This window comes from Pararge aegeria, chromosome 3, assembly GCF_905163445.1.
Source record: "Pararge aegeria chromosome 3, ilParAegt1.1, whole genome shotgun sequence".
NCBI lineage: Eukaryota > Metazoa > Arthropoda > Insecta > Lepidoptera > Nymphalidae > Pararge > Pararge aegeria.
This window is the reverse complement of record NC_053182.1, coordinates 9,380,827-9,407,285: the sequence shown is the minus strand read 5'-3', so window position 1 is coordinate 9,407,285 and position 26,459 is coordinate 9,380,827. Positions and strand designations below refer to the sequence as shown.

At 34.6% G+C, this 26,459-nt stretch overlaps 4 protein-coding genes across 5 annotated transcripts; 2 read left to right on the top strand and 2 right to left on the bottom strand.

The window, feature by feature from the left end:
* Positions 1-1,944: 1,944 nt before the first annotated feature.
* On the bottom strand, positions 1,945-5,379 carry LOC120637233. 2 transcript variants are annotated; one of them, XM_039908956.1, is made up of 2 exons: positions 4,937-5,379; positions 1,945-3,131 (listed from the first exon to the last, which is right to left on the bottom strand). In XM_039908956.1, the coding sequence occupies exon 2, from the start codon at positions 3,126-3,128 to the stop codon at positions 2,127-2,129; it is 1,002 nt and encodes a 333-aa protein (XP_039764890.1). In that variant the 5' UTR covers positions 3,129-3,131; positions 4,937-5,379; the 3' UTR covers positions 1,945-2,126. The 2 variants fall into 2 exon arrangements, with proteins under 2 accessions (XP_039764890.1, XP_039764889.1); XM_039908955.1 differs by having other exon boundaries at positions 1,945-3,128.
* Positions 5,380-14,458: 9,079 nt separating this feature from the next.
* Positions 14,459-19,939, bottom strand: LOC120637422 (extensin). The gene is made up of 4 exons (XM_039909261.1): positions 19,090-19,939; positions 17,567-17,764; positions 16,828-17,025; positions 14,459-15,897 (listed from the first exon to the last, which is right to left on the bottom strand). Exons 1-4 carry the CDS (start codon positions 19,723-19,725, stop codon positions 15,382-15,384), a joined length of 1,548 nt encoding a protein of 515 aa, XP_039765195.1. The 5' UTR covers positions 19,726-19,939; the 3' UTR covers positions 14,459-15,381.
* Positions 19,940-21,556: 1,617 nt separating this feature from the next.
* LOC120637247 (probable 26S proteasome non-ATPase regulatory subunit 3) lies at positions 21,557-23,268 on the top strand. Its single transcript, XM_039908977.1, has one exon. The coding sequence runs from the start codon at positions 21,710-21,712 to the stop codon at positions 23,195-23,197; it is 1,488 nt and encodes a 495-aa protein (XP_039764911.1). The 5' UTR covers positions 21,557-21,709; the 3' UTR covers positions 23,198-23,268.
* A 1,521-nt stretch (positions 23,269-24,789) lies between these two features.
* On the top strand, positions 24,790-26,432 carry LOC120637326 (dynein assembly factor 6, axonemal). The gene is made up of 3 exons (XM_039909118.1): positions 24,790-24,877; positions 25,260-25,468; positions 26,174-26,432. Exons 1-3 carry the CDS (start codon positions 24,790-24,792, stop codon positions 26,429-26,431), a joined length of 555 nt encoding a protein of 184 aa, XP_039765052.1. The 3' UTR covers position 26,432.
* The last annotated feature ends 27 nt before the right edge of the window (positions 26,433-26,459 follow it).

Genomic DNA, 26,459 nt, shown 5'->3' with positions numbered 1-26,459 from the left:
AAAACTAATAATTATGCCTACCTAGTGGCGTGTACTTACTTCATAAATGCACAAAAGCCCTGCTTGTGCTCGCGCAAAAAACACTGGCTAGGTATGTGTAGGCGGACAAAAACTCATTTTTGTTGCACTCGTGCATTCAAGTATATAGTTAAAATTGACTTACTGGATCTAGGTCCTAGAATTGTTGATCATATGAAAGCAAACCTAACCTTTAGGTGATGATATTTGTTTATGCAAAGGGAATATATAAACTCTACGTTGTTTGTTACTTTGGTAATTTTCTTTTTTTCCAGTTTATTAAAAAAGTGTTTCTTTAACATTCATTTATTCCTTGATGTTTCAAATAACGTAGGTATAGTCCGTTCACTTGACGCGTGGTCTAAATCAAAAACCCATATATTTTAAAACCCACCTATTCTATTTTCATTTACGGTATTTGTATATAAGATTCTATTATTATGATTCTATTTTTTAGTCTATTCTATGTAAGTATAATTTTGTTTTAAGAGTTATTTTGTCTTTTTTTTTAAATAATTTATTGTATTTACAATCAAAATAAAAACTTTTGATCTGACCCGGGAATCGAAGCTTAGACCTCAAATAAATTTCCTAGCAAATGAAGTAAGAAGCAGAGTGTGTACCTAAATTCAGTAATAAACCCATTTTATCCGAGATTGTTATCACCCGAGCCAAAGGCGAGGGTTGATATTTAAGTGGAGTGGCATCTTTTAGAAAATTGTTTTGTATTATTAGCACAACCGACTATTATTTTACCCCCCTTTTTTAATTTGGTGTAGAATATAGTGTATTTGATTGATTGATTGAATTCTGTAATTTTCAAATTTTATTTTAATTATTTTGTGTTACAGCGGCAATAGAAATACCGAAATAGGTTTTTCTAAAAAGATGGTCAGGAGCTTCCGGAACAAAATATTTCGTTTCTGATGCGATTGGTAAGGTTTATATTTTAAATCCGGATAAGTTGTCGTCGCAGAACCGGATAAGTTCTATCAGGCAGGAAAAGTGTGGTTTTCTACTAGCAAAGGAATATTGTTGAATCTGTGCTGTGTTTGCAGAGCTGCCTAGTGTTAGGAACTAACAAAACAAAACCTTTTCATCACTGGATGCATAAATGTCCACTGTCCAGTAAAAGCAACATAGGTTAAAGCAACATAGACTCGGGAAAATATTATAATATTCGATTACAAAATGATTAGGTTTGAAGTTTTCGTCAACTGCTGGATTAGACTGCTATAAACCGAGACAGTTTTATGGCAACTGCTTCAATTTTAAGTCACTGTGAAGCCGAAGTTGACCTAAAACATAACTATAAGTATTATAAAATAAAATTGATGATTAAATGAGCTTACCTGTAAGTGAAATTCAATCATAATTATACGAAAGTGCCTTGTCCGAAGGGGATTAGTTAACCTAACTTATATATATTTATATAGATGTAGTCTCACATTTGAGGCGCCACCACTGAACACTATTTTGAGAAAACATTTCATAAATGTAGGGTAGATATTTCTTAATTTTCTTTGTGGGTAGGACGTACTTTTGCTCGTCGGTCCCCAATTGGGAGAGCTCATTCCTTTTAGAGTTATGTAATAATATTTTCGGAACATCTCTAGGGTATCATGGGTGGGAGGGAATGACTAATCCCCTTCGGACAAGGCACTTTCGTATAATTATGATTGAATTTCACTTACAGGTAAGCTCATTTAATCATCAATTATACATCAGTGCCTTGTCCTCGTGGATTAGTTAACCTAACTTATATATATTTATATAGATGTAGACTTTTGGAGCTAGTTCCGAAAATATTTACTTACAATGAGGCTAGGTTAATGTTGTACTTAACCAGCTTCCATAAGTTACTTATGTAGGTAATACAAGGAAAAAAAAAATTAAACTTGACTGTATTTATGATAATAAAATTTTAATAATTTTTAGTTCCTCTTATAATAATTTTATCATTATGAATAAACCTTATTATTAAAAACAAGGTTCAACAATGAATCAATAGCTAGTTAATCACCTGTATTTTCTTGAAAATAAAGTTTTTCTTATGTTAATTACCTTTATTGAAAAAAAATTAAGTATTAACGCCTGTAATATTGCAATCAATCTATAATTATTGCTCTGGCTAGAGAGTTACATTCCTGATTTGAAATTGTACCTTTATTATAATATTTCCAAAACGTATTGGAATTTTGACTCCACCCAGCAGTTTTGCGAATTAGCTCAATACTAATTCCTGAACTATAAGCCTTTGAAGTAGACGCATGTCTAGTACTATGGGCGGAGAAGATAGAAACATCGATACCAGCATCTCTTAGTGTGGTTTTGATCCAGCGACTTAATGTCTGGGTTGAGACAATCTTAAAAGGCTTCTTGAAACTTATAAATAAGTAATCCTGACTCCGCAAAGCTGCTGTTTTACTAAGGTAAGAAATAAGTGTGTGAGCAGGACACACAGCTGGCTTTTCTGGGAAAAAAGGTAAGTCTAATGCAGGTTGGTTTGAGCCTGGCCTAGATGACTTAATTAAATCTGGAATCTTAATAATTATTTTTGATGATGAAATTTCAATGTTGTTTACTATAATTTTTGATAATGTTTGTACCCGATGTGTTGTTGTAAGAGCTAACAATGTAACACATTTATATGACAGTTTCTTCAGAGATAAACTTTCATTAGGGTAATTTTTTGCTAAATAATCTAGAACTCTAGAAGTATCCCAGGTCACGTTGTATCTGGGAAGAGGAGGTCTTAATCTAAAGACGCCCTTGAAAAATCTTTCTATCCTATTATCTCTAGTTATATTTGAATCTAATATAAGTGATAACGCTGCTCTGCAGCTATTTAGGGTGCCATATTGACTTCCACCATTAAATAATGAAGTCAAAAAATTTAATACTTCTGGGACTGAAGCTTCAAACATATTAATTGAATACCTGGTACAGTGAACAAACCATTTCTTTATGGAAACGTCATACTGTTTGATGGAACTTTCTGCCAGAGATGCAAGCATTATGTTTACTGTTGCTAATGGGACGTCTCGTCGTAGTAACGACCGCCGTATAATATCCCGGCAACCAGGGTAAGGTTTTTCTGTACGTTCCATCTGCTAACAAGAGATATTTTTATATTTTCATGCGGTTTTAAAATTAATAAATTAGATATTAACAGTGATTGAAACAGGGGATACCAAGGTTGAGTCGGCCATCTAGGCACGACTACAATTCCCCTGGCTCTGTCAGTAATAATTTTTTGAAGACATCTTAGTATTATTGAAAAGGGTGGAAAAGCATAGAAATAGAATTCAGACCACTTCATTGTGAAGGCATTAATTTGGAAGGCATCAGGATCCCTATGCCAAGATACGAATCGATTACACTTTTTATTAACGCGAGTCGCGAAAAGATCAATGTTAGGTTGACCGAAGGCATTGGTAATTTGATTAAATGCGGAATCACTGAGTTCCCACTCAATATCTGGGTGGGTACGCCTTGATTCAGCATCAGCAATTGTATTGTCAGACGAACGTACATAATAGGCAAATATATAAACGTTGCGTAACTCGCACCATTGCCAAATATCTTTAGTTAACCTCGTTAGATGTGGGTATTGAATTCCCCCCATACGGTTAATGTAACTGATGGCAGTCGTGTTATCGATTCGTAATAGGATCTCACAATGTTGCAAATTGGCAGCAAAAATTTTAAGTGCGAAGAATGCCGCAAGTAGCTCCAGATAGTTAATATGTTGATTTCGTTCCTGTTCGGACCACTGCCCACTAGTTGATTCAGACCCGCACGCCGCACCCCATCCCGTAGTTGAGGCGTCAGAGTATATCTCTATTAAGTAATCTTCGCTTCTTATCTTGCGCACAGAACTGCCAAGATTTCTTAACCACCACGAAAAATCGCTATATAAAGACTCTGAAATATGGATAATCTTATTGTAATCTTTATGTCCTTGTAGTTTTAAGTATTTAAATCGTTCAAATTGTTTCGTGTATAGCCAGCCATATTCAATGGCTGGGCAGGCAGAGACCAATAAACCTATAATCCTTGCAAATGTTTTAATCTTACATTGGTGTAAATTCATAATCCTAAGTAGTTCTGTGCGAATACGTGTCCTCTTCTCCTTAGGTAAACAAATTTGTAATTTATGTGAATCAATTATAAATCCAAGAAATCTACAAGAAAAGGATGGAGTCAGATTACTTTTATCGTAATTTACTATGAATCCTAACGCAGTTAAAAGTTTAATAGTCATAGTTATATTTTTAGTACATTCATTAAAAGACCGGCCCATTAATAATAAATCGTCGAGATAAATAGTTGATATGTAACCAGCCAAACGTAATAATTGCACAACGGGTTTCATTATTTTTGTAAATATGTATGGGGCTGTATTAAGACCGAACGGTAGGACATTAAATTCATATATCCTTCCCTCAAACAAGAAACGAAGGTATTTTCTCGAATCAGGATGAATTTTTAATAAAAAATATGCATCCTTTAAATCAACTGTGGCCATGAATGTATCTATTGTTATTAATTTTATAACGGTTCTTAAATCTTCCAATTTAAAATGATGCGTTTTTATGTATCTATTTAAGCTCTTTAAGTTTAAAATAAGGCGATTTTTACCGTTAGGTTTAGGTATTAGGAATATACTCGATAAATATTGTGTTGCGCACGGTTCACATTGTGTTACCGCCCCAGATATAAGAAGGCTGCTAATTGCCGCGCTGTACGCAGCCCTTTCTGTAGCCGTGTATTTAGCAGTGATGGGAAGTACTTTCTGTGTAACCTTCTGTGTAAAGGTTAACTTATAACCTGTAATCCTAGAGAGAACAGACTGATCATCGGTTATTAGTGCCCATTGTTGGGCAAATAAGGAAAGGCGACCAGCGAATTTTACCTCGTTTAAAATCGGCGCGTGTTCCGTTGCTGATGCTGCTGCTGCTGCTGCCGCGACCCTTTCGATGAGTAGTCGGGCTTCTGCGCGTGAACAGGCGGGCGGCTCCTGGTTTGGGCCGGCTGCCTGCGCGCCGGCGGAGCTTTCCAGTTTAAACCTCTTGAGGTTGACGGTTGAGGTTGTGTTTTTCTCTTAATTACTGTTTTACTGTTAACGTCTTGAACCCTTATTTCTGTTCCCGACTTCGAGACTATCTTAGCAGTCTTTAAAGTCTCAGCTACATTTTTACCAAAAATATACTTATCTATTTTTGTTTGTGAAAGATGATCATTCACTTCTTTTTTGAGGCATGACGAGATAAAATATCTTCTTTTCATTGAGTCCGTGTATTGAATATCGCAAAGCATCCTTAATCCTTCCATAATGTCCTTTATTATTTTGCTATCTGCCTGATTTTTTATTTGTAAGTCCATTACTTGAGCGAAACAAGAAATGGCTGAAGCGATTTGTTTTTGTCTAGCTTCCATACCCTTATCGCGTTTTAACACGTGTTCCGTCAAGGCGGCCTTGATTTCAAGATTGAGTAACGGTGCCGCGATTTGCTTGCAGTTGCTAGGAATGAAATATTTTTTGTTTCGAAACAATTCCTTGCGCGCTTCCTTATCAAGACCTGTAGTGGCTATATGGATTAAGAGGTCGGCTAACGCCTTACGAATTTCTGAACTATATTCGGAAATGGATGTTGGGTCTTGTCCCAAAATTTCTATGATCTCGTCGGGCAGGTTCTCATTTTCCAGCGTAGGTACTTCTACGGGTTCCGGTACCTCATTAATAATTGCAACATCATCAGACGTTATAGGTACCTCAGGATGCGGTATGTCCATCTCCGCATTTTCCGTCGTAATTTCAACTTCTTCTATTGGACTGGGTGGCCTTGAGCAAACCACAATTTCCTCGCCTGAAAGCGGGTAATTTTATCATTACAATTCCATCGAATTGTGCGGTCTTATAATTATTAAGAGTATGCATCAATTCCTTTGAAAAGATCGTACTCTAATGACTTTTGAACCATGAAAGGCTCCTGTGAGCCTATCGATGTTCATATCAAATGCTCTGTTGAGCGATATATATCATGATTTGGGTAAATAAATCCCAATTCTAATGTGAATTGTATAAAATCTTACCTTTATTATATTGTAGTATAAGGGACTCCGATGATGACGAAGAGGTCGACGATTCTCTACGTGTACGTAATACGTCCAATTTTCGTTCCAATTTTCTTATTTTATAATTAATATAATCTACCTCACTGTCCTTAAACTTCCTTTTAGGCATTTTTTCGATAAATTTACGCGTAATATTTGAGAAGTGTTAGTGGTTGAGCACTAAAAACGTGAATGAGCTCTCCCAATTGGGGACCGACGAGCAAAAGTACGTCCTACCCACAAAGAAAATTAAGAAATATCTACCCTACATTTATGAAATGTTTTCTCAAAATAGTGTTCAGTGGTGGCGCCTCAAATGTGAGACTACATCTATATAAATATATATAAGTTAGGTTAACTAATCCACGAGGACAAGGCACTGATGTATAATATATAAAATTTAGGACCAACAAAATATCTTTTTGCGAGTAAAGTACGTGCCTCGTTACTAGAAAGAAACTTTGATTTAAACGTAAAGTTTCTATCTTTCCAACAAACTTAAGAACTTCGCCATCATAAGAATTTAGCTGTGTATACCTAGGTATCTACCATCTTATAAAAGCAGATTTTTCAAGTCATTATTAACGGATAAAGCAGTGGGCCCACCTAACAGCAAGTGTAAAACCACGAACGAACATAACGAACATAACCAGAGAATCACTTCGCAGGGCATTCAAGGAACACCTAAAACGTGCCAACCTGCGTTCATCAACCTAAGGCGCAAGGTCATATGCCTGCCATATCACCGGCACCAACGCTCCTCTTACACCTGCCTAGCTCGGCGTTCCATGGAATCCAATGCTTTTTGCTGATACCTGGCAGAGCCATCCCATAAATGGAAGCAGTATTTTACTACCTTAAAACTTGACGTTTTAAATATGGTAATAATACTAGAAATTCAATAAGTTAAAAAAAAAGATTCCGACGAATTGAGAACCTCCTCCTTTTTAAAGTCGATTAAAAAAAAAATAGTTCCTTTTTTAAGGTTGAGATTACCTACGTTTATATACCGCCATCTTGTGACAATACTATTTCCGAGTATTGTAACTAGATGGCACTCTTTCAATGGCACATTAACGACAAAAGCCGTAACTAATGTTTATCTGACAGTAAGTCATACCAATCATATCAACTGAATAGTTTTTTGGTCAGAAGTAGGATGGGTCCCTAACGACCTCGAGAGATGTCGGGATCTTTTAAAGCACGCTCAACACGTTTGCACGGATGAAAGGTACGTATTATAGCCAGAATAAAATAAAAAACTCGATTGAGATTTTGGTTGTTTATTTCTCAAGAAGCAAATGATTCACAGCATTGGTGGGATACAGAGGTTTTAATAGCGGGCCGAACACTCGTTTTCCTAAATGCTGATCTTTATGTTATTAGAAGATAATAGGTACAACAGAATAATAAGTACCCAAATACAAAAACTGTGGGGAAAACAATGTTACAAACACATCGCTGTAGAGTACAGTACATTTTATTTAGTAAAGCGACATTTTTTTATAATAAACTACACACCTTACTAAATCACAATCGCTAATTAGGTATGTTAAAAATTATTTATCACATTTATAACATTCTGTACAAAGTAAAAAAATATTTTTATACTCCCAATAGTACAAAATAAAGCTGCATAACGTGGCAATAATTACTGTTCCATTTGTAGTGTCAACAAACACAGATAAATATAATATGAATTATATTTATCTATTGAAAAATGTACTTATTGACAATCATCCCATACCTACATAAGTCTTAACCACACGTACTTATATAAAATAATAGTTACGATTCGTGATCAACAAACATTTTAACACTGGTGGACGGGTTTTAATTGATAAAATAATGTCATGTAACTCTGATTTTTTACAAACAGCTAAAAACTAGTAACTATTTTTTTATTTTCTTTATTTATATTATCGCTAAATTTTCCTTTTACACCATCCGTAACAAATAGTAACTATAAAGTTCTTAAAAAAACAATCTACACAATGGTGGAAAATACTCAAAAACATTATTTGCAAAAACAGAAATTTCCGTGAATATTAATTTATAAATGTTATCTAGTTAGTGAATTTCAATTAAATTGTAGTATATGGCTTTAATCTGTGCCAAACTGGCCACTGGACACATACTTCCCTAGTAATATAATTAAATTTCAATACTTTTGATTTAAAGGGTCAATCATGATTTTGTATTGACATCACTAAAAATAGTTTGCGTAAACCTAGCAAAAGTACAATTTTACAAACGAGTTTTTTGTGTGTTTTAAGAATAAATCTAGTTTGCAATTTATAAAAAATCAGAGTAAGTATATATACACAGTAATGTAAATTTGTTATTAGTACTTTCATTTTGGAGATACAAAAATGCATGCAACTTCACTGAACCGAGCTAAAACAATAAATGCACAAGACACCTAATTATAACAAAATAATAATAATACATGAATATTAATAGTAATTTAAAAACTGATAAATATTTTAACTGTAAATTGCTTATTAGCTATAATCCTTACATTATGATTGTGTAGATATCATATGTATGAATGCAAAAATACGGTAAAAAAAGAATTAAAAAGCCGATCCAGAGTTAGCGTAGCCGATTTTTAATTATTTACGCCTACGTCGAAATTCCATATAAATATTTGTCATCAACAATTTCTTATTAACTACTAAAAGAAACGTACGTAACGTTGCCAATCGTCGTTAGTACAATTGTATATAAGTTGAATAAATAAACTGTTGATAACGACGATTTAAGCTAATCACGATATGGAATTGTACTAGTCCATACTAATATTATACATGCGAAAGGGTGTCTTACCTGTATGTGTGGCATAGTCTCGACAAAGATCTCGACAATTGTATGATAGGACTTTATATCTTCAGAAAGCACCAGTGTCACTGCAATGCGGGAATACATAAAAAAACCGATCTTGACAAATTTTTGCATGGGATAGCTCGCATCCAGGAAAAAGACTTAAGGTACAATTTTGCCACGGAAAATATTAGATAACTTAGGAATATAAAAAAGCCAAAACACACGCGAGGTCACGATTTGTACATTAAATCGTATGGTGAACAGGACAATGCTTTCAAATATTATTATTAATCTTATAATCGTACGCGTTGGTTGAGGCTTACGTCGTAAAAAAACAAATAAGATTATGATATGCCATTAATAAAAGTACTCCAAGGAACCTATGGAGGTATGATTTCAAAGATACAAACGTTAAATTACCTTCTATGTTTAATCTATACTTTAAACTTGTTTTAAATATCATAATAAAAATGTTAAGATATAAATAACACAATATTAACGTTACGTGGACATACAACCTTCATAAGGAGTGATATAAAGTCCAGTCAAAATACCTGCTCAATTTTTTTTTTTGCCGTTATTCATGTTACGCTAGGTTTGTCAGGTAAGAGCAAACAACTAACTCACATTTAAAGAAATAAGGCATGTTTATTATTTATTAAACAATTGTTTTACTGCCCCGCTTTCGTCCCGATGTGTGGATTTTTCTCAATAGATTCGAAGCTAAGGCTAGTTTGCTCACGCTTCGCGCTTTCGTGAGGACGGCTTTATACAAATTACATACAAAACTTTAAAATAACGAGAAAGTCCATCGTTAACTTGATTTTATAAGATTTGCAAAAAAAAAAGACGAATCTTATAGTTATTAAAAACTAATATCTTTTTTAATTTAAATAATATTTAAAAATTCAATATTTTACAAAAATAGTTATGAAAATATTTCACTATGTTTTCGTACCTAATGAGGTGCAGTTCCTTGCACTACTTTAATTTCAGTAATAAAAATATTAACTTTTACAAACACCGTAAATAAAGGCTTTCAGCGCAAGTTAAGTTACAGTGTCGATGCGGGGTTGTTAAGGTTGAGTTATATATTAAACACATAACCCACACATATTTCAAATGAATAAATATTGTCCTTTAAGTTCACATTCAAAAATGTTGCACTCTCTTCTTTATTTTATAAAAATCTTTATTTGCCTCTCAGTGAAATATCTTTTTTTAAGAAAATATATAAAATTTCAAAATATTTTCGTGAGACGGTATTTTGACGGGATTATTTAATTACAGTAAGTAATAATCCCTTACGGGTCAGCTTAAAACTGGTAAAGTCACTTTTAAGGATAAAAAATGATTTTCGATTTAATTCTCAAATACTATTACTAACAATTATTATTATCAATTTATAAAATTATACTACTATGTACATGTTTTATGAACTCCATTTTTGCGAATATACATTTGATTCGACGTCATACATTGTGGCTACCAGATGATTAGTTAAAACCAACTGGTTAAATGCAATACAGACCACTAGTAGACTCCGAAATAGCCGCTCTGTAATGTAATGTATAAAACTTTAACGTTTTTAATTAGTCTAATTTTTTATATGACTTATATAATGTTAACAATATTTTCTAAGTAGAAACGACGGGATTCGTGCAAACGACTGTCTGGCTATCCAACTCACTATCTACTCAGCTAAATTGGCTCGAATCCAGCCGAACCTAATTATTTTTCCTGCATTTTGTATGATTGTAATGTTTTGAACATTTTTTTTAGAAAATTTCCACATATTTAAGTTTTAGACTTTTACACTAATACATTTTAGTAATTTAAAAAATTTAACGTGTTTTTGGATAAACCAGCCGTAAGACCGCACCCACCTATGCACGTGACTCATTTGCATCAATTAAAAAAAAGTAATAATAAACCAGGCACACTCGCAACACACACACCACGCCACGTGTGTTGACCCAAATCAAGTTAATATTCCCATGACTGACACCTGATGTAAATGTCTATAGTTTTTAGTTATGGTGGGTATATAAAGTAGAACTATTTTATTTGTCTCAACATTCATTACGTGGCGTAGTGTGGGTGCTGATGCGTTTTTACCATTACGTAATAATACAACCCATCTAATTTGAACTGTTCTCCCAAACGGGTATTTTTTAATAAAATGCAAAATTGTGATTTGTGACAGTGAGCATATAGAATCAATCAAATATAACTATATAGGTCACTCAAGGTATAACGTAATTTACAAATATAATCAAACTCTAAATATCAACTAATTATATTTATATTATAAACGTGAATATTTACAAAATATGATCACACACGTCTCGCGAAATGTCAACTCTTTAACGCATTTGTAATTATTTACAATGACTTTATATTATAAACATTAATTTTATTATTTTAAGAGCATTGCCTTTTATTGAACTTGATCCAAGTTATTCCTTGTTCAAAAACATTTTGAATATTTCATTTTAAAATACACACTTTTATGGCTATACAATCATGAAGATTCATATATCATTCTGTCTGACCAAAATTCTTTTGTTAGAATTTCCAGTATTAAAAATTTCCAAAATGAAAATTCACCATCTGGAACTCATTATGGAAATTTTCGAAAACACTGGCTACTTTAAGAAATCAGTCTTGGGTCAAAGGAAACTTTTATATAATTCATTATCAGCATTCAGTCAGTTTAAACTGTAGTCTTTAAAATAGCCTAGGGCTTGTATTACTAACATATTACGTACACTGATACAGAAGTGATATTGATATATGATAGAATTACAGGGAATTCCATAATACAAAAATACAGTTAAGGTCATAGGAACATTTTTATTCGACTCAGATCAAATTGCAAAGTTCGAAGCTATAGGATTTGTACATTAATAACCCACTATCAGTTTCATTCAAACTATCATTAGAAAGATTAGGTCATGTCAGAGCATAAATATTGCTGTCAAGAGGATGTCAGGAAAGACGAGATGGTGCTGATTCTATTGTTTACAAACTCTCTTTTTCTAATCTGAACTGAATTGGCATGTCTAAGCAGAGTTCCATCCTTTTTATTTTTGTGTTCTTTTTGGAATAGGGCTGTTTTTTTATACATGCCAATTTAGTTTAGTTAAGAGATTGGTTTGCAGCTCAATGTGTTCTTGAAGCATGAAGTTGTTCACAGGGAAAATTGAATATTATTCTTGACCGTATTTCTGACAAACTTTTTCAGCGGTTATCCGCTGTACACGACAAATAAATTTTCACGACAAAAAAAAAACAGCTATCTCTAACGAAAAAATGCAATAAGGTTTTGCAAGACATTCATGAAATTGTTTATAAAATAAAAATACTTTTATGTTATGCCTGTGTTCCTGATTATTTTGGTTATAGTTAATTTTAATTGCGAAGATAAAAGGAATTGAAAAACGTTCTGTAATCGAATCCGGTCTGTACAAAGCAAATATGGCAAATCACACCACATAAAATAAGGCAAGTGCGAGTCAAACGTCGCAGGATGTCCTCTGATGGGCAGGTATTCATTTAATTAAATAACTATTCAAAGAAAACACTGAGCCGTATGACTAAGTTTGTTTGTAAAGAGTTATTGATGATTCTATGAAAACTTTGCTAGTTAGAGAAATTTAATTTTCCTCTAACAGCTCCTTAGTAAATCTCTTTGAACACTATTTTTTGATAATGTTTTGATGGCAGATTTTCTAATTCGGCGATATTAGAAAATTTTAAAATTGTAATTTTACCTTTATGTAATGAAAATATTTTTACTCTTTTTGCTCTTTTTGTAATGAAAATATAAATATTAAAATGAAGACGGATTAAAAAAGCGTCCCTGACTAGTCTTATCATAATTTAATATCAAGAATTTCTTTATAAGAACTGATGGAACATTAAAACTGCTATTGTAGTACCGGTGAAGTCTTTAAATTTGCTTTAGTCGTTACTGTAATTTAAAATATTACATTCGTCACTTTCGAACGCTCATTGTGCACTGTGGCTTCAGCTGTTATCAATGTGGCATTTAAGAGTGGCCTGTGCGCGTTGATGCACGTTAAGTTTTAAAATTCCCATGGCATTAGTAGGGTCCGATTTGCCACTGGCCGTTTAGGTAAATTGCGAAAACATAGTGATATTAATATTTTAATGCGCGTGGTAGTATGGTGTGTTCAATAATTTGTGTGATGAACAATTATGTTTTTCAGTGACTGGGTGTTTTTTTGTATATTGTAAGTATTTATGTGTTTTATATTCATAAAAAAATATTCATTAGCTATCTCAGTACCCATAACACAAGCTACGCTTACTTTGGGGCTAGATGGCGATGTGTATTGTCGTAGTATATTTATTTATTTAAAATAATAATAATAATAATAATGAACGCATTACGCGCAAATTTTTTACTTAACTTTATCAAAAGGGATCTATTTTTTTTGATTGTTCAAGATCAGACATCTGTTCTGTATTAATACCTACAGTTCTTTTATCTTGAGTTGATGCGACTCAGCTGCTTAGAATTTGTTGACTTAGGATAAGAGCAATCGGTGAGAAAGTTAAACAAAGGGTGGTCCTAAATCCAAGTAGTACTTAATGCTTGTTTATATTATAGATCCACTAATAAAACCACCTTAAAAAGCTTATTTTACTGAAAAAATAAGGGTGGCTGGAATCTTTACTTTAAAAACAATCATAAAATATTCAAACTTATCTATTAATTATTTATAAATTAGAAATAAGATATACAATAATAATAAGTATTCATCTTCCAGGGGTACCAACTTGATGAGAAAGGGAAGCTTTGCGACTTTTTATCGGCATTTCAGCATAACACATTTGTCATAAGCAACAAAGTATAAGTTTATAAAAAGTTGTATTTAATATTTATGCATACTTTTTCGATACTATACATAATTAAGTATTAGCCACTAATAACCCTTCCAATTTTAGGCACTGAAAGCTACATTCTACTATTTTATTTAGTCTGCTGTAACAGTTAATTTAAAGAAACAATGAAATAAGAGTCACTTTTAGCGATTGTTTGTTTGTTATGAATTTGGATTTTTAGTAGCAATTTACAACTGATTGCTTTAACTTTAAAAAATTTGAAAAAAAAAACCGCAGACTAATTTGAGTGCATTTAATGAGTATGGCACCAGTGGTGTGCACCACATACTTGCATAAAAGATTGCCTACCTTAGAATATTGGAGAAGTATTTTATAATATTGCCTACCCAATATCGTATGCACGCCACTGTATGGCACTATGTTTTACATCACGTAAAGACAATAACGAATTCTTAAAATACAATAAATAAATACTAAACAATTTACATAATATTCTTTTTTTTTTAACTTGAGTGATTTCGAGTTTCTTTTTAAATTTTTATGTTCAATTTTCTTATACCTAAGTAAAATATTAATAGAATTATTCACAAAATAAAAATAATTTAGATATTAGGTTTTTTTTCGTTATTTAAATCTTGATGAGAATGTACTGGAGATATTACGGAATTCCCTCAATTCTTTTAAAATCTGTGAGTTTTTGAGACCTGGTACCTTTATCTAAAACAAAATCTAAATACTAACCTTTATATTCGTGTTTGAAAAAGTTTTTGACATCTCATTAATCCTTCAGTTTTTCAAAAGTATTTATACTAAAATGAATATGTTTTAAATACTCTAAGACGGATTTAATGGTTAAACAAAGCCCGTCTCAGAAACTCACCCTGTATAACTATTGATGTTGAAGATCTGTTAATAAATAACCACACTTTCAATTCAATAACTCGCGTATTATACACATTAAGTATAATTAAAATTATTTGTACAATCGAACGATGCATTACACCTTTTTACATTTTTTGTACTTGTAATTTATACATTTACATAATTAAATCTAAGCTAAAAACAAACAATGTAACCGATTTTGCAGATTCGTTGAATATTACAAATTTGACCACAGAGTCGATCGAGCCACTAATTCATAACAAATTACCGTCAAATTGAAAGTGCCATTACCGCCGGAGTGGGCAACCCTCCGCATATGGCGGATCAACGACTGCACTTTTTCACTACGACACAGCTACTCATAAGGGTATTTTAATAATAAACGTTTACATTACTTCGGATTTACTGTGAACTGTTTTGTCAAAATTGTGAAAAACACTGCCTATTTCGACGTTATGCCACGTTTACTAAAAAAGAGCCCCTATTGAATAATGAAACTCTTCTGAACCGACGGACTCAACTCGCGGGCCGAACGGCCTAGTGCTAGCTCGAGCCGATTCCGTGATGCGATTCAGACTGGGAGCTCGCCCCGGCGGTCCGCGCTGCGGGACCGAGGGTGCACTGACCGGCTCACCTGCCGCGGCGCAGCTCCGGCGCGGGCTACTTGTCGCTCGTCTCAGGAGGCGGCACCCCACCGAAGTCGAGCTGGTAGCTGCCCGCACGCGTCATCTCCTCCATACTGGGCTCTTTGCACTCGTGACCCGCATGCCCCGCGCCACCGCAGTTCCAGCACGACAATTTGGGCGGCGCGTACAGCACGGGAACGTAGCCGGGGTACGCGGCCGGCGTGGAGTAAGGCGGCGGCTCGCCGTTCGCGAAGGGCGGCGGCGGCGGCCTGTACGCAGGCGGCGGTGTGGGGTAAGGGTAAGGGCGCGGATACTGCAGGTAGGGCACTGGTGGCGGACCCGGCGGTGCGGACGGTGTGTGGCGCCGTTGCGACAGCGCGGGCGTGCCGGGCGGTGACGACGCCGCGCTGCTACCGCTATCCGACGACGAGAGCGGCGGCGGGCAATATGCGGCGCGCCGTCTGACGCCGTTCAGCTTCTCCAGCGATCGGTACTGCTGGTGGACGGCGGCGATCTCGCGCAATCTCTCCTCCCCGATAGTATGTCGCATCTGAAATGATCAGCTAGTATAAGAAAAGTCTATTTTTTCTAACCTGTTACTTTTTGGACTAAAGATTTTTTTTAAATTGTTAAGAAAATAATAAATACAAAATCTCTTGTTATTTTGGTTGTTTTTATTTATTTTAGCTATAAAAGATTCTAGAACAGTAAGCTTATTGCCAACATTAAAACACCCATGTCATAATAACCATAATATCATACAGAAATCTAATTATTGGAATAGATAAAGTCTTGTAAGCAACTGATGATAATTAGGTATTAAAACTCGTGATATAGATTCTATTAAATCTACATTCATAATTACCCTTATTATATACAACAGTTGCATAAATTAGCTATTATACCCCTTGACACTAAGAAGTAATCAAAAGATTGTATAAAAATGGTTTGTATGTCAACTCGGTAATAATTATACAGGTTGCTTTTTTTCTTACGAATGTATTCATAGAGATACATAAGATAATACAAATTTTATACTGCCCTATAAGGCATAGAATATCAAATACATATATGTATGAGATTATGAAACAATAAGCAGTGTCAACTGCTACTATTCATATCTATAATAATATTATAAAGAGGTAAAGTTTGTGAGTTTGTAAGTGTGTGACACTAGTGGGGTAATCTCTGGATCAACTTAACCGATTTTGAAAAATCTTTAACTAATATAAAGCCACATTATTTGTGATTGCCATATGCTATTTATTAAACTGAAAACTGAAAAGAACTTTGCGTAGTAGTCAGGTTTGATAAGTTGGAGAAAAAGGTGATGGATCACTCATAAAAATATGCCAAAACGAAACAATAGGTATGAAGATGGTATGTTGTGCTGACCCCACACATAGTGGGCTAAGAGACTTACAATATATATCAAATATAACAATAAACAGGGCGATGACATGATTAAATGTTTACTGACCTCAGCAACTGCAAGGTTCTCAAAGTTGGCAGCTAAATGTGGTATAGCTTGTTCAGGAGGCTGGATTGGTACGAGAGGTGGGGAGCGATCGCGCGACAGGCGGCGCCGTGCTCGAGGCGACGCGGCGCGACTGTCGTTCGGCGACGATACAAGAGGTGAACCTGGAGTTGCCACTCCAGCTGGTTGGTAATTTAATACCTGGAAATCACAATTTTTTATTATAGACTAAAGTTACCGTAATCGTAATCTTAAGCCATGCATAATTTCTATTTTCTGGGTATAAAAAACAATCCTCTACTTACTACTGCTTTTTAAGTTGGGTAGGTCAATGCAAAAAAATCTAATAAAAATAAAAAAAAATCTAAATTGGTTCATTAAATAGATTTAATTTTGACATACTTACAAACACAGTACATACAGTTTATTAATGTACTGATACATTAAACACCCAATTTTTTTCTGTATCAAAATAAAAGAATTTTTTTTTTTTGCTTTTTCACACATAGGGAATGTGTGAAAAAGCAAAAAAAAAAAATGACCCACAAATTCATTGATCTAAATGTAAAAATAATCAACACCAAACAAGTTTACATGGACAAACACACCTCTGTTTGAACTTGATAATCTCGAGCTTCTCAATCTTAATTTTATTAAATAATATAAGCATGTTTACATTTAAGTATTAATACAAAAACCAGAGGAGATCCATTGCTCAATAAAATAATTATGAGATACACACCTCTAGTGGCTGATTTAGTGTTGATACAATGATGTTTGCAGGCCAAGCATGTTGGCCCAAGTATTCTCCTACATTATACTGTGGGATTGGGAGACCAGGGGGAGGATGGGGCACCTCACTGAGGATAGGCACCATTCCACCCGCAGTAGCGAGCACTGAAGGGCTACTTAATTCGGGCACTGCATCAGAACTTGTAGGCTGTAATAGCAATAAATAATAAAATTAATAATGTTAATTGTTGGTATCCAACTAATAGATAAGATAATTCGCAAAACATTGCTTAAAAAATTACCATTTAGAAGTATACATATAAAATGTAACTAAAAGTCATCATGGTTATTATTGTTAAATAACAATGTAAGGAAACATGATGATCCTACAATAAGTTAATAGAGTCGACTGATTTGAGCTGGTAAATTTTGATGAAAATGCTTAAATTAAAAAACCATTGAGAGAGCCCACCAGCCCACATTGGAGCAGTGGTGATTCCCTCTATAACCTTCTATGTAATGATTAAGAGTACATCCTCCTAACCCAAATTAGAAGAGTTAAATATTTGTTTTATTTTGCTGTTGAAAATCTGAAAAACTTTGTACACTTGATATTTTTTCAACATCATCATCACCATCAGTCACTAAGCCTCCACAGCAGGACATAAGCCTATTTTAAGCAGTTAAGCAGCACCAACTCTACTTTACAAACAAACTTAAATAATAGAAAGTGTTTTAAGAGAATCCTTCATAAGGTACATGAATTTCATGAATACAGTTATCATAACAAAATATCAAAGTTTCATTAACAAATAATAGACCTATAGAAGGCATTTTTAATAAGTACCAAAAAAATCTGAATTGCAGTTAAATTATGGTGAAAGCTACTTTCTTTAACTTAAAGCTATAACAGTTCCAATGGCATCTTAGATATTAAAGTATATTATGCATTAGAATCAAGAAATAGTTGTCCACTGTTAGGTCGAGATTAAGAAATTCTTGTGCCATATATGTCTAGCGAGGGAGGTCTAATAATGTTGAGTTGTCTAGTAAAGGTTGCGATTCCAAAACCCCAACATATTGGAATTAGGACTATAAAGACTATATCCAATAGGTACATAAACATTAAATATACATGCTTTATCTGTGTGTTGCTACATAAACATTAAGAATACATCTATACTTAAGATTTATGATATAAATGGTTAGTGGTCAAAAAAACATAACCAAGCAATTTTACACAATAAATTAAGCTAAGCTGAAGTGATTCCGTGCCTCCTAATTTTCATCCTACACTTTTTTGTGGTGTGGAATATTAAAATCCAAGATTTTTTCAGAGTTACTGTAATAACTAGTTAAAAGTTAGTAGTGTTATCACTATTTCATTTATATAGTATATTTAGTAGGCAAAATAGATAATAATTAATGTAAATCAAATTATACCCTAAATAAACATATCAAATAATCCTTTTCAAAGAGACACTTTATAATAAAGGTTATGAGATGAGATTAAAAATAAAATTAATGACTAACCTGTACAACGGAAGCCTTTACAAACATTAGGCCAGGAGGTGGGCCCAATCCAGATAAATTAGGTGGTGGCACTGACATATTGGGAGTTATACTAGTCTGGCTATGACATGCACTCACTGGCGCCACATTTATGTGCTCCTGCTGTTCCTGATACTGTATTCTCTGGTCTTCAATTTTTAATTTTTCTAGTATATCACCAAAATGAGACTTCTGATCAAACGTAAAAGCTGGATGATGTAATGCCATTGTGTACAATAGAAGAATTTCTTCGAGTAGATCACCGTATAAGCCTTTCAACAGACCGCTCTGTTCTAAACTGACCATGGCATTGTACAATGTGGTGGCACAAACAAAATTACACGATCGTAACAGTGACACATATAAAGCCATTTTTCGCCGCGTTCTCGAGTCTGTGTCTGCTCCACCGATATCCGCGGCGAGGTCTGCGGGGTTGTTAGCCCTAAGTTCGGCACCACGCAACTCCTGGAAGTCCCGCTTGCCTAGCTCCTCCAGGTACGTGCCTATAAAGCGTAATTCAAATGGCAAGCACATATTTAACAGTGTACACATAGCATCTATGCGTTTATAGCTTTCCAATTCTTTAAACCATGATACCACGTCCTCTTTGCAAACCATTTCCAGAACACATTGAAATTTTATGAAAAGAATTAACCGGTCCCCTGTGGCCGTAGCGCCTCCGTGCCTTATAATTTTTGGCACACACCTTTTGTATGGTGTGATGATTGTAATCCAAGATTATTCAAGTGTAACATTAGTAATTAAAACTGTTAGAACTTAGAAGCTTTTTATCACTATTTCGCTAGTACAGTATATTGGTTAGGCAACTACCTCTAAGAGCATTTAGACTTGTCTATGGGATAAATGAACAACATAGACAACAAAACATAGACGAACATCCAGAAACAAAGCATTCAGAACTCAGAGTAAATCTATAATAATAAAAATGTTATAGTTTGAATGGGTTTTTGTTAGTAATTATCTCGGTTGAACAGATCTGAATAAAATTTAGTGCAAAGATAGATTATAGTTTGAAATAACGCATAGGCTACGTACTTGTTATCACGAAAAAATGGGAATTAGTGAAAAACATACTTTCTGTTTGTCACATACACATTATTTCTATCCATAGGATAGAATTGTTTTAGCATACACAATAATGTTACGAAGCAAACGGAGTTACGAGCAACTACTAGTATGAGATAAATATCGAACGTTGCCACTATAATAGTAGTTTTATTTTGTTGTATGGTTAACTTGTGCTGGCTGGGGCTGGGCTGGGGCTGGCTGAAAAACAGTGCTGCGCGTTTTAGTTTGCAGCTATACTGAGCCAGCTCCTTTGTCACACTTTTTTTTTTTAATTTTTATACTTTAACAATTATTTTATTACACAAATGTAACATTTTACACAAATGTGTGACAATAAATACGATTTTTATTTTTTATTTTTGTATTGTTTTACTTTGAGCTTACTTTGATATATTAAAGATAGTTATTAGATCCTTTATCTCAGTAAAATATAAAAGTATGAGTAGAAAAAGAAGAAGAAGAAGAAGAAGAAGAAACACTTTATTGCACGTAAACACACAGGAAAAGAAACATTAAGGAGTATACAGTAAACGATGTAGACATGCAAAGGCGGCCTTATTGCTGTAAGCAATCTCTTACAGGCAACCTTTGTAGAAGGGACTTACAGCAAGAGAACGGGATCTTGTAATGAGGCCCGCTTCAGCGGATGCACTTCAACCCTCCAGGATTTTTTGTGCTCAAGAACGAGAAAAACGGGGAACAAGAGAACGGGATAGTGCCAAGAGTGTTTTAATATATACATAAATACCAAAAATGTATATTGTATACAAATACATAGATAATTTAAATAAATAAACGTAATATATAAATATAAAATATACATAATATATATAAATATATAACATACATAATATATAAAAGTAGGATTTAATACAAAATTTACAAATAATAATAAAGCAACAACTTCTAAACCTCTAACAATTTATGTTCTCTAACCAAAATATCGCTGAGATGTTGTTAGTTATACTTCATTACATTTTTTTTATTGTATTTCTTTTTGTCTGGAGCTACATAACCAGAGCGTGAAGGCAATGAGATATCCACCCAAGTCTTATGGAAAGGAGTTAGAAAGTGCTGAAAAGAGACGGGAACGTGAGCAGCAGGATTTGGAACTTGCCAAGGAAATGGCTGAAGAGGATGATGATGGCTTCCCTTAAATAACATTTTAATCATACTCATATTTGTGTATAATATAACATAAGTATTATATAACTTTTCATTATTTTCACCGATTAATATCTTTCGTGCCTTCTCTATCTACAAGACATTGTCGTAAAACCTTGGGTCCAGTTGGCACTTTGAACTGAAAATAAAATAGTTCTGTTTCTGGATTTATTTGCCAAGTTAGTATTTATTATCAATTTCCGAACGTAACCGTTGTTACTCGGCATATTTTGTTGACTTTGACAGAACCGATAATTTACAATTTGCGTCTGATGACTGATTGAAATGAAAAGCTGAACTTAATTCATTTAAAAATATTGAGAAGAATCTTAACTACTTTAAAGCGAATATGGCACCGGCTGAACAAGATGTCGAAATGAAAAATGCGGACAGCCCCGCTGCTGCAAGTGACGTGGAAATGAGTGAAGTAAAAAAAGACGCCGACGTCCTCGCTGTCCAGGATTTGAGAGAACATGTAAGACAAATTGATAAAGCTGTTTCCTCGAAAGAGCCAAGATTTGCAATGCGTGTACTCAGGTCTATTCCTAGCACTAGGAAGAAGCTAAATGGTAATGTCCTTCGTGCGATTATTAACCAACTGTTTCCAGCAAATGCAGATAAAGAAGCGTTGATTGCCTTCGTTGAGCTGCCTGCGCCAGACGCAGTTGAGATAGAAGCACCGCGTTCTAGAAGCGCTCCAAAATCTCCTGTCCCTGAAGTAGATGCATACATGCATCTACTGGTGTTACTTCGTTTATTGGACACTAACAAGTTGGAAGAAGCAGTGGAATGCTCTCAACTGTTGATGAACAAGGTGACAGCACAAAACCGGAGAACCTTGGATCTGATTGCTGCCAAGTGTTATTTCTATCACTCAAGAGTGTATGAGCTGACCAATAAACTTGACCTAATTAGAGGGCTTCTGCATGCACGTTTACGTACATCCACTCTCAGGAATGATTATGAAGGTCAAGCGGTATTGATAAATTGCCTTTTGCGTAACTACCTCCATTACGCCTTATATGATCAAGCTGATAAATTGGTGAGTAAATCAGTTTTCCCAGAGAATGCTAGCAATAATGAATGGGCGAGATTTCTTTACTATCTTGGCAGAATCAAGGCTGCTAGATTAGAATATAGTGATGCACACAAACATTTAGTGCAGGCTTTGCGTAAAGCACCTCAAACTGCTGCCGTTGGATTTAGGCAGACAGTACAGAAGTTGGCTATTGTTGTCGAGTTACTCTTAGGAGATATACCAGAGCGTGCTATCTTCCGTCAAGCTCCACTCAGGAAATCGCTAGCCCCATACTTTCAACTCACTCAAGCAGTGAGGCTTGGTAATTTGCAAAGATTTGGAGAAGTATTGGAAAACTTTGGACCACAATTCCGAAATGATCATACTTTTACACTAATTTTACGTCTTCGCCAAAATGTTATCAAGACAGCCATTCGCTCGATTGGGATGTCTTATTCCAGGATTTCACCTAAAGATATTGCTAGAAAGTTAGGATTGGATTCAGCCGAAGATGCAGAGTTTATTGTAGCAAAAGCTATCCGAGATGGTGTCATTGAAGCTACCCTTGACCCAGAAAAGGGATATATGAGCAATAAGGAGAGTTCAGACCTGTATTGTACAAGGGAACCTCAGCTTGCTTTCCATCAGCGTATTTCTTTTTGTCTGGAGCTACATAACCAGAGTGTGAAGGCAATGAGATATCCACCCAAGTCTTATGGAAAGGAGTTAGAAAGTGCTGAAGAGAGACGGGAACGTGAGCAGCAGGATTTGGAACTTGCCAAGGAAATGGCTGAAGAGGATGATGATGGCTTCCCTTAAATAACATTTTAATCATACTCATATTTGTGTGTAATATGTAGTTTTCTGAAATAAATTCTATTAAATTTTTACCATTTCTAAGTTATTGTTCTCCTTCTCTTCTTATATTTATATTATAATTATTATGTTGATGAATTAACAATAATTGCCACAAATGTCTTTATCTGCTAAAGTTATGAATTACCAATTTTGATGTGGTATTTATTGATTAGTGATTGCAGTATAAAAGAGAAAGGGCTTTAAAAATATTTTAATAATTATGAGCCTGGCTTACTTAAGATTTATCCACCCAAGGTGCAACATATATTATAGTGCTGATTTGTTATCTGTTCAAAATTGCATATAAATGTTTGAATTTTTGTTAACAACCTCTTTGGTCAATGTTTAGAGCTGTGATTTTAAGTGAAAGGTCCCAGGTTCAATTCCTGGCAGGGTCAATCTGGGAATTTATAATTTCCGAATTTTCTTGGGTATGGCTGTGGCTTGTTACCACCCTACTGAGCTAAGCGATTTAGCATTACGATATGATGTTGCGTAGAAACCGATTAAAAGTATGGGTTTAATGACTACCATACCCCTAACAGGTTAGCCTGTAGCCATCTTAGACTGCATCATCACTTACCAGCAGGTAAGATTGCTGTCTAGCTTCTAGTGTAATAAATAATAATTTTTTATATAATTTTTTGTTTTAGTTCAAATATGACATATGCTTTAATACGATTTTATTTTTTAATTTGTAACTATTTGGGAGCTCACTGTTTAAATAATATTGCACGCCTGAAATGGCAAACTGTAAGCCCCAAACTTTTAGCTCATAAGACCATTATATGTAGGTACACAGTTTACTGTTTATACAATAAATAAATTATGAATTATGAAATATAAATTAAAAAAAAAAAAATATATCTTTCCTGTAGGATAAAAATATTTATCTTATTAAATCAACCTTCGGACTTTAAAGATAAATCTAGACTAGAATAAACAGAAAACTATTAAAACAACCAATTATTTGTGGGTACATAATACCTATGTTTAGTCTTATAATCATTCTCTGATGGGGCAACTATGATAAATAGGGTAGTACCGTATTAAGACCTATGACATTTTGTAATACAGGTACAATTCTTATTCGTGTTAGTTCTAGCTATTGATTAAACACCAACATAATATATTTTGCGTAGCCATTCTATGAATTAAAAATAATAGTTTAAAAAAAACTAAAAACAGGCTTTTTATAGAAAACCGAACTAAAAAATAGAAAACAAATTTTAATAAATATAAATTAATAATAGTGTGAATAAAAAAAAATATTTTATTGTAATAAAAGCATGGGGGTTATTATTATAGCTAGGTCGTTATTAACAATCTTGATTTTTCAGAAGAGTTTGGATAACTTTGTTTTAAAAAAGAGGTCCTAATGTTATTGTGTAATGTGTGTCCTATTATAACGGTATCCTAGCAACCTTGTTAAATCGTTATCAATAGTTTTCGCCTGTCATAATAATTTTTGTCTTGTAGGCAAAAACTAAGGTGGGTATTTTGAAGGGAAATAATCAGTCTTGATTGTACAATTAAAATTGTCAAGAAGCAGGATGGAGACGTCACACATTGAAAAGTTGGCCGATTTGCTCAGACCACCTGAGCCTGAAGTTTTACAGGGAGATGATCTTCCTTCCACTAGTGAGTTATTTTTATTGTTTTCGAATAGGTTTAAACTGTCTATGGGCTGTCAACTCTTGTGTTCGATTCCCGGGTGGGGATCGCAGAGTAGTACCTAGTGTAGAAGGTACGAGTCAATCTGATAAAAAATTTCATGCTCTTTGCCTCAAAGAGCATGCTGAATCGTCGTTTGTGGTTATTTGTCTTAACATGTAATGATACTTAAAACGTTATAGCCAACCTCACTTAGGTATATATATACTTAATTAATCTCTCTCTCGTAAGCCACGCAACTCCAGTATAGCGAGTCCTTTAAATGAGGCAGGAGGTCTGTGTCCAGCAGTAGGACATTAATAGGTTAAAGATGATACAGAATGGATCTTCCTATCTATGTTTATTGCAGAATATGATATAACCACTACGAGGCAAAACAAAAACTCTACTGCCTTAAACACAAATAATACTCCTAAAACAATGGAAGAATATGAACAGCAAGAGGCCCAAGAAGCCGAACAAATGGGCAAGGTGGGCTTTGGTGCAGGAGATAGGAAGTCTCCTGTTTACACTATGAATTATCTACAGTCTGTCAGTGCGGAGGATGTTTTTCTCCAGGTACGTTTGCTGACTTCTGGTGCAGCTCTTTTTGCAAAATAAGTAGGTGGTATATACGTGGGTCTCCTCATCTGTAATGTAATTCAAGGTATCAAAAGCTGAACTTTCCAAACACATTTAAATTTTTACATGGCAAGCCGTCGATGCGACCGATAGCAATACGTCATATCTGGCCATTACCAACTCCGAGCAACGTAAAATTGCATACGCTAGCTTACTGGAAACGCTTAGGCCTGGCCTGATAACCGGATTGTTTGTCTACTTGTACCTACTACCCTGTGCAGCGGTGAGCGCTGTGGATTTAAGTTTGAGGTCCCGGGTTCGAACCCAGTCGGGGGAAATTTAAGAATTTATAATTTCTGAGTTTTCTCCGGTTGGTCTGTTGGCTTCGACCGTTTCTATATACCACCCTGCCGACAAAGACCGGCTATAAGCGGTTCAGCGTTCCGTTACGTTGACGCGTGGAAACCGATTAGGGTTGTGGTTTTAATATTAAGCTGCCATACTCCCAAACAGGTTGGCCCGCTACCATCTTAGATTGCATCATCACTTACGGCCAGGTGAGATTGCAGTCAAGGGTTAACTTGCAGCAGAATAAATAATAACATACCAAATATCGATAGAAAAAAAAGGAACCAAATGGGTTAAATATTAATAATATTATTAAGGTAATTAACAATATGCAAATTGTTCTTATTTCCAAAGATAGGTCCCAAAACGCCATCCTCAGCGAGTTGTGAAAACCTCGTCGTGAGAGTTAAGATGCCAGGAGATAAAAAAGAGAACGTAGATTTGGCCGTTGATAACTCCAGCGTCACGATCGACTCTTCTCGCTACCATCTGAGGCTTCCCTTGCCTCACGAAGTCAACCCCGATACATCGAAAGCAACATGGGACCCCGCAGAGGAAACATTAGTGCTGACACTAAAATTAGAAAGAGAATTTGACTTCGTTAATTTTTAAGTTACCTAATCAATAAACGCAATAATAA

Excerpts from the sequence above, each read along its gene's own strand:
- LOC120637247 (XM_039908977.1), top strand. The coding sequence starts at position 21,710 with ATGGCACCGGCTGAACAAGATGTCGAAATGAAAAATGCGGACAGCCCC.
- LOC120637326 (XM_039909118.1), top strand. The coding sequence starts at position 24,790 with ATGGAGACGTCACACATTGAAAAGTTGGCCGATTTGCTCAGACCACCT. Across the intron at positions 24,878-25,259 it reads AGATGATCTTCCTTCCACTA|AATATGATATAACCACTACG; the intron begins GTGAGTTATTTT and ends TGTTTATTGCAG. Across the intron at positions 25,469-26,173 it reads CGGAGGATGTTTTTCTCCAG|ATAGGTCCCAAAACGCCATC; the intron begins GTACGTTTGCTG and ends TTATTTCCAAAG.
- LOC120637233 (XM_039908956.1), bottom strand. The coding sequence starts at position 3,128 with ATGGAACGTACAGAAAAACCTTACCCTGGTTGCCGGGATATTATACGG.
- LOC120637422 (XM_039909261.1), bottom strand. The coding sequence starts at position 19,725 with ATGGTTTGCAAAGAGGACGTGGTATCATGGTTTAAAGAATTGGAAAGC. Across the intron at positions 17,026-17,566 it reads CACTAAATCAGCCACTAGAG|GTATTAAATTACCAACCAGC; the intron begins GTGTGTATCTCA and ends TGTGATTTCCAG. Across the intron at positions 15,898-16,827 it reads AGAACCTTGCAGTTGCTGAG|ATGCGACATACTATCGGGGA; the intron begins GTCAGTAAACAT and ends TGATCATTTCAG.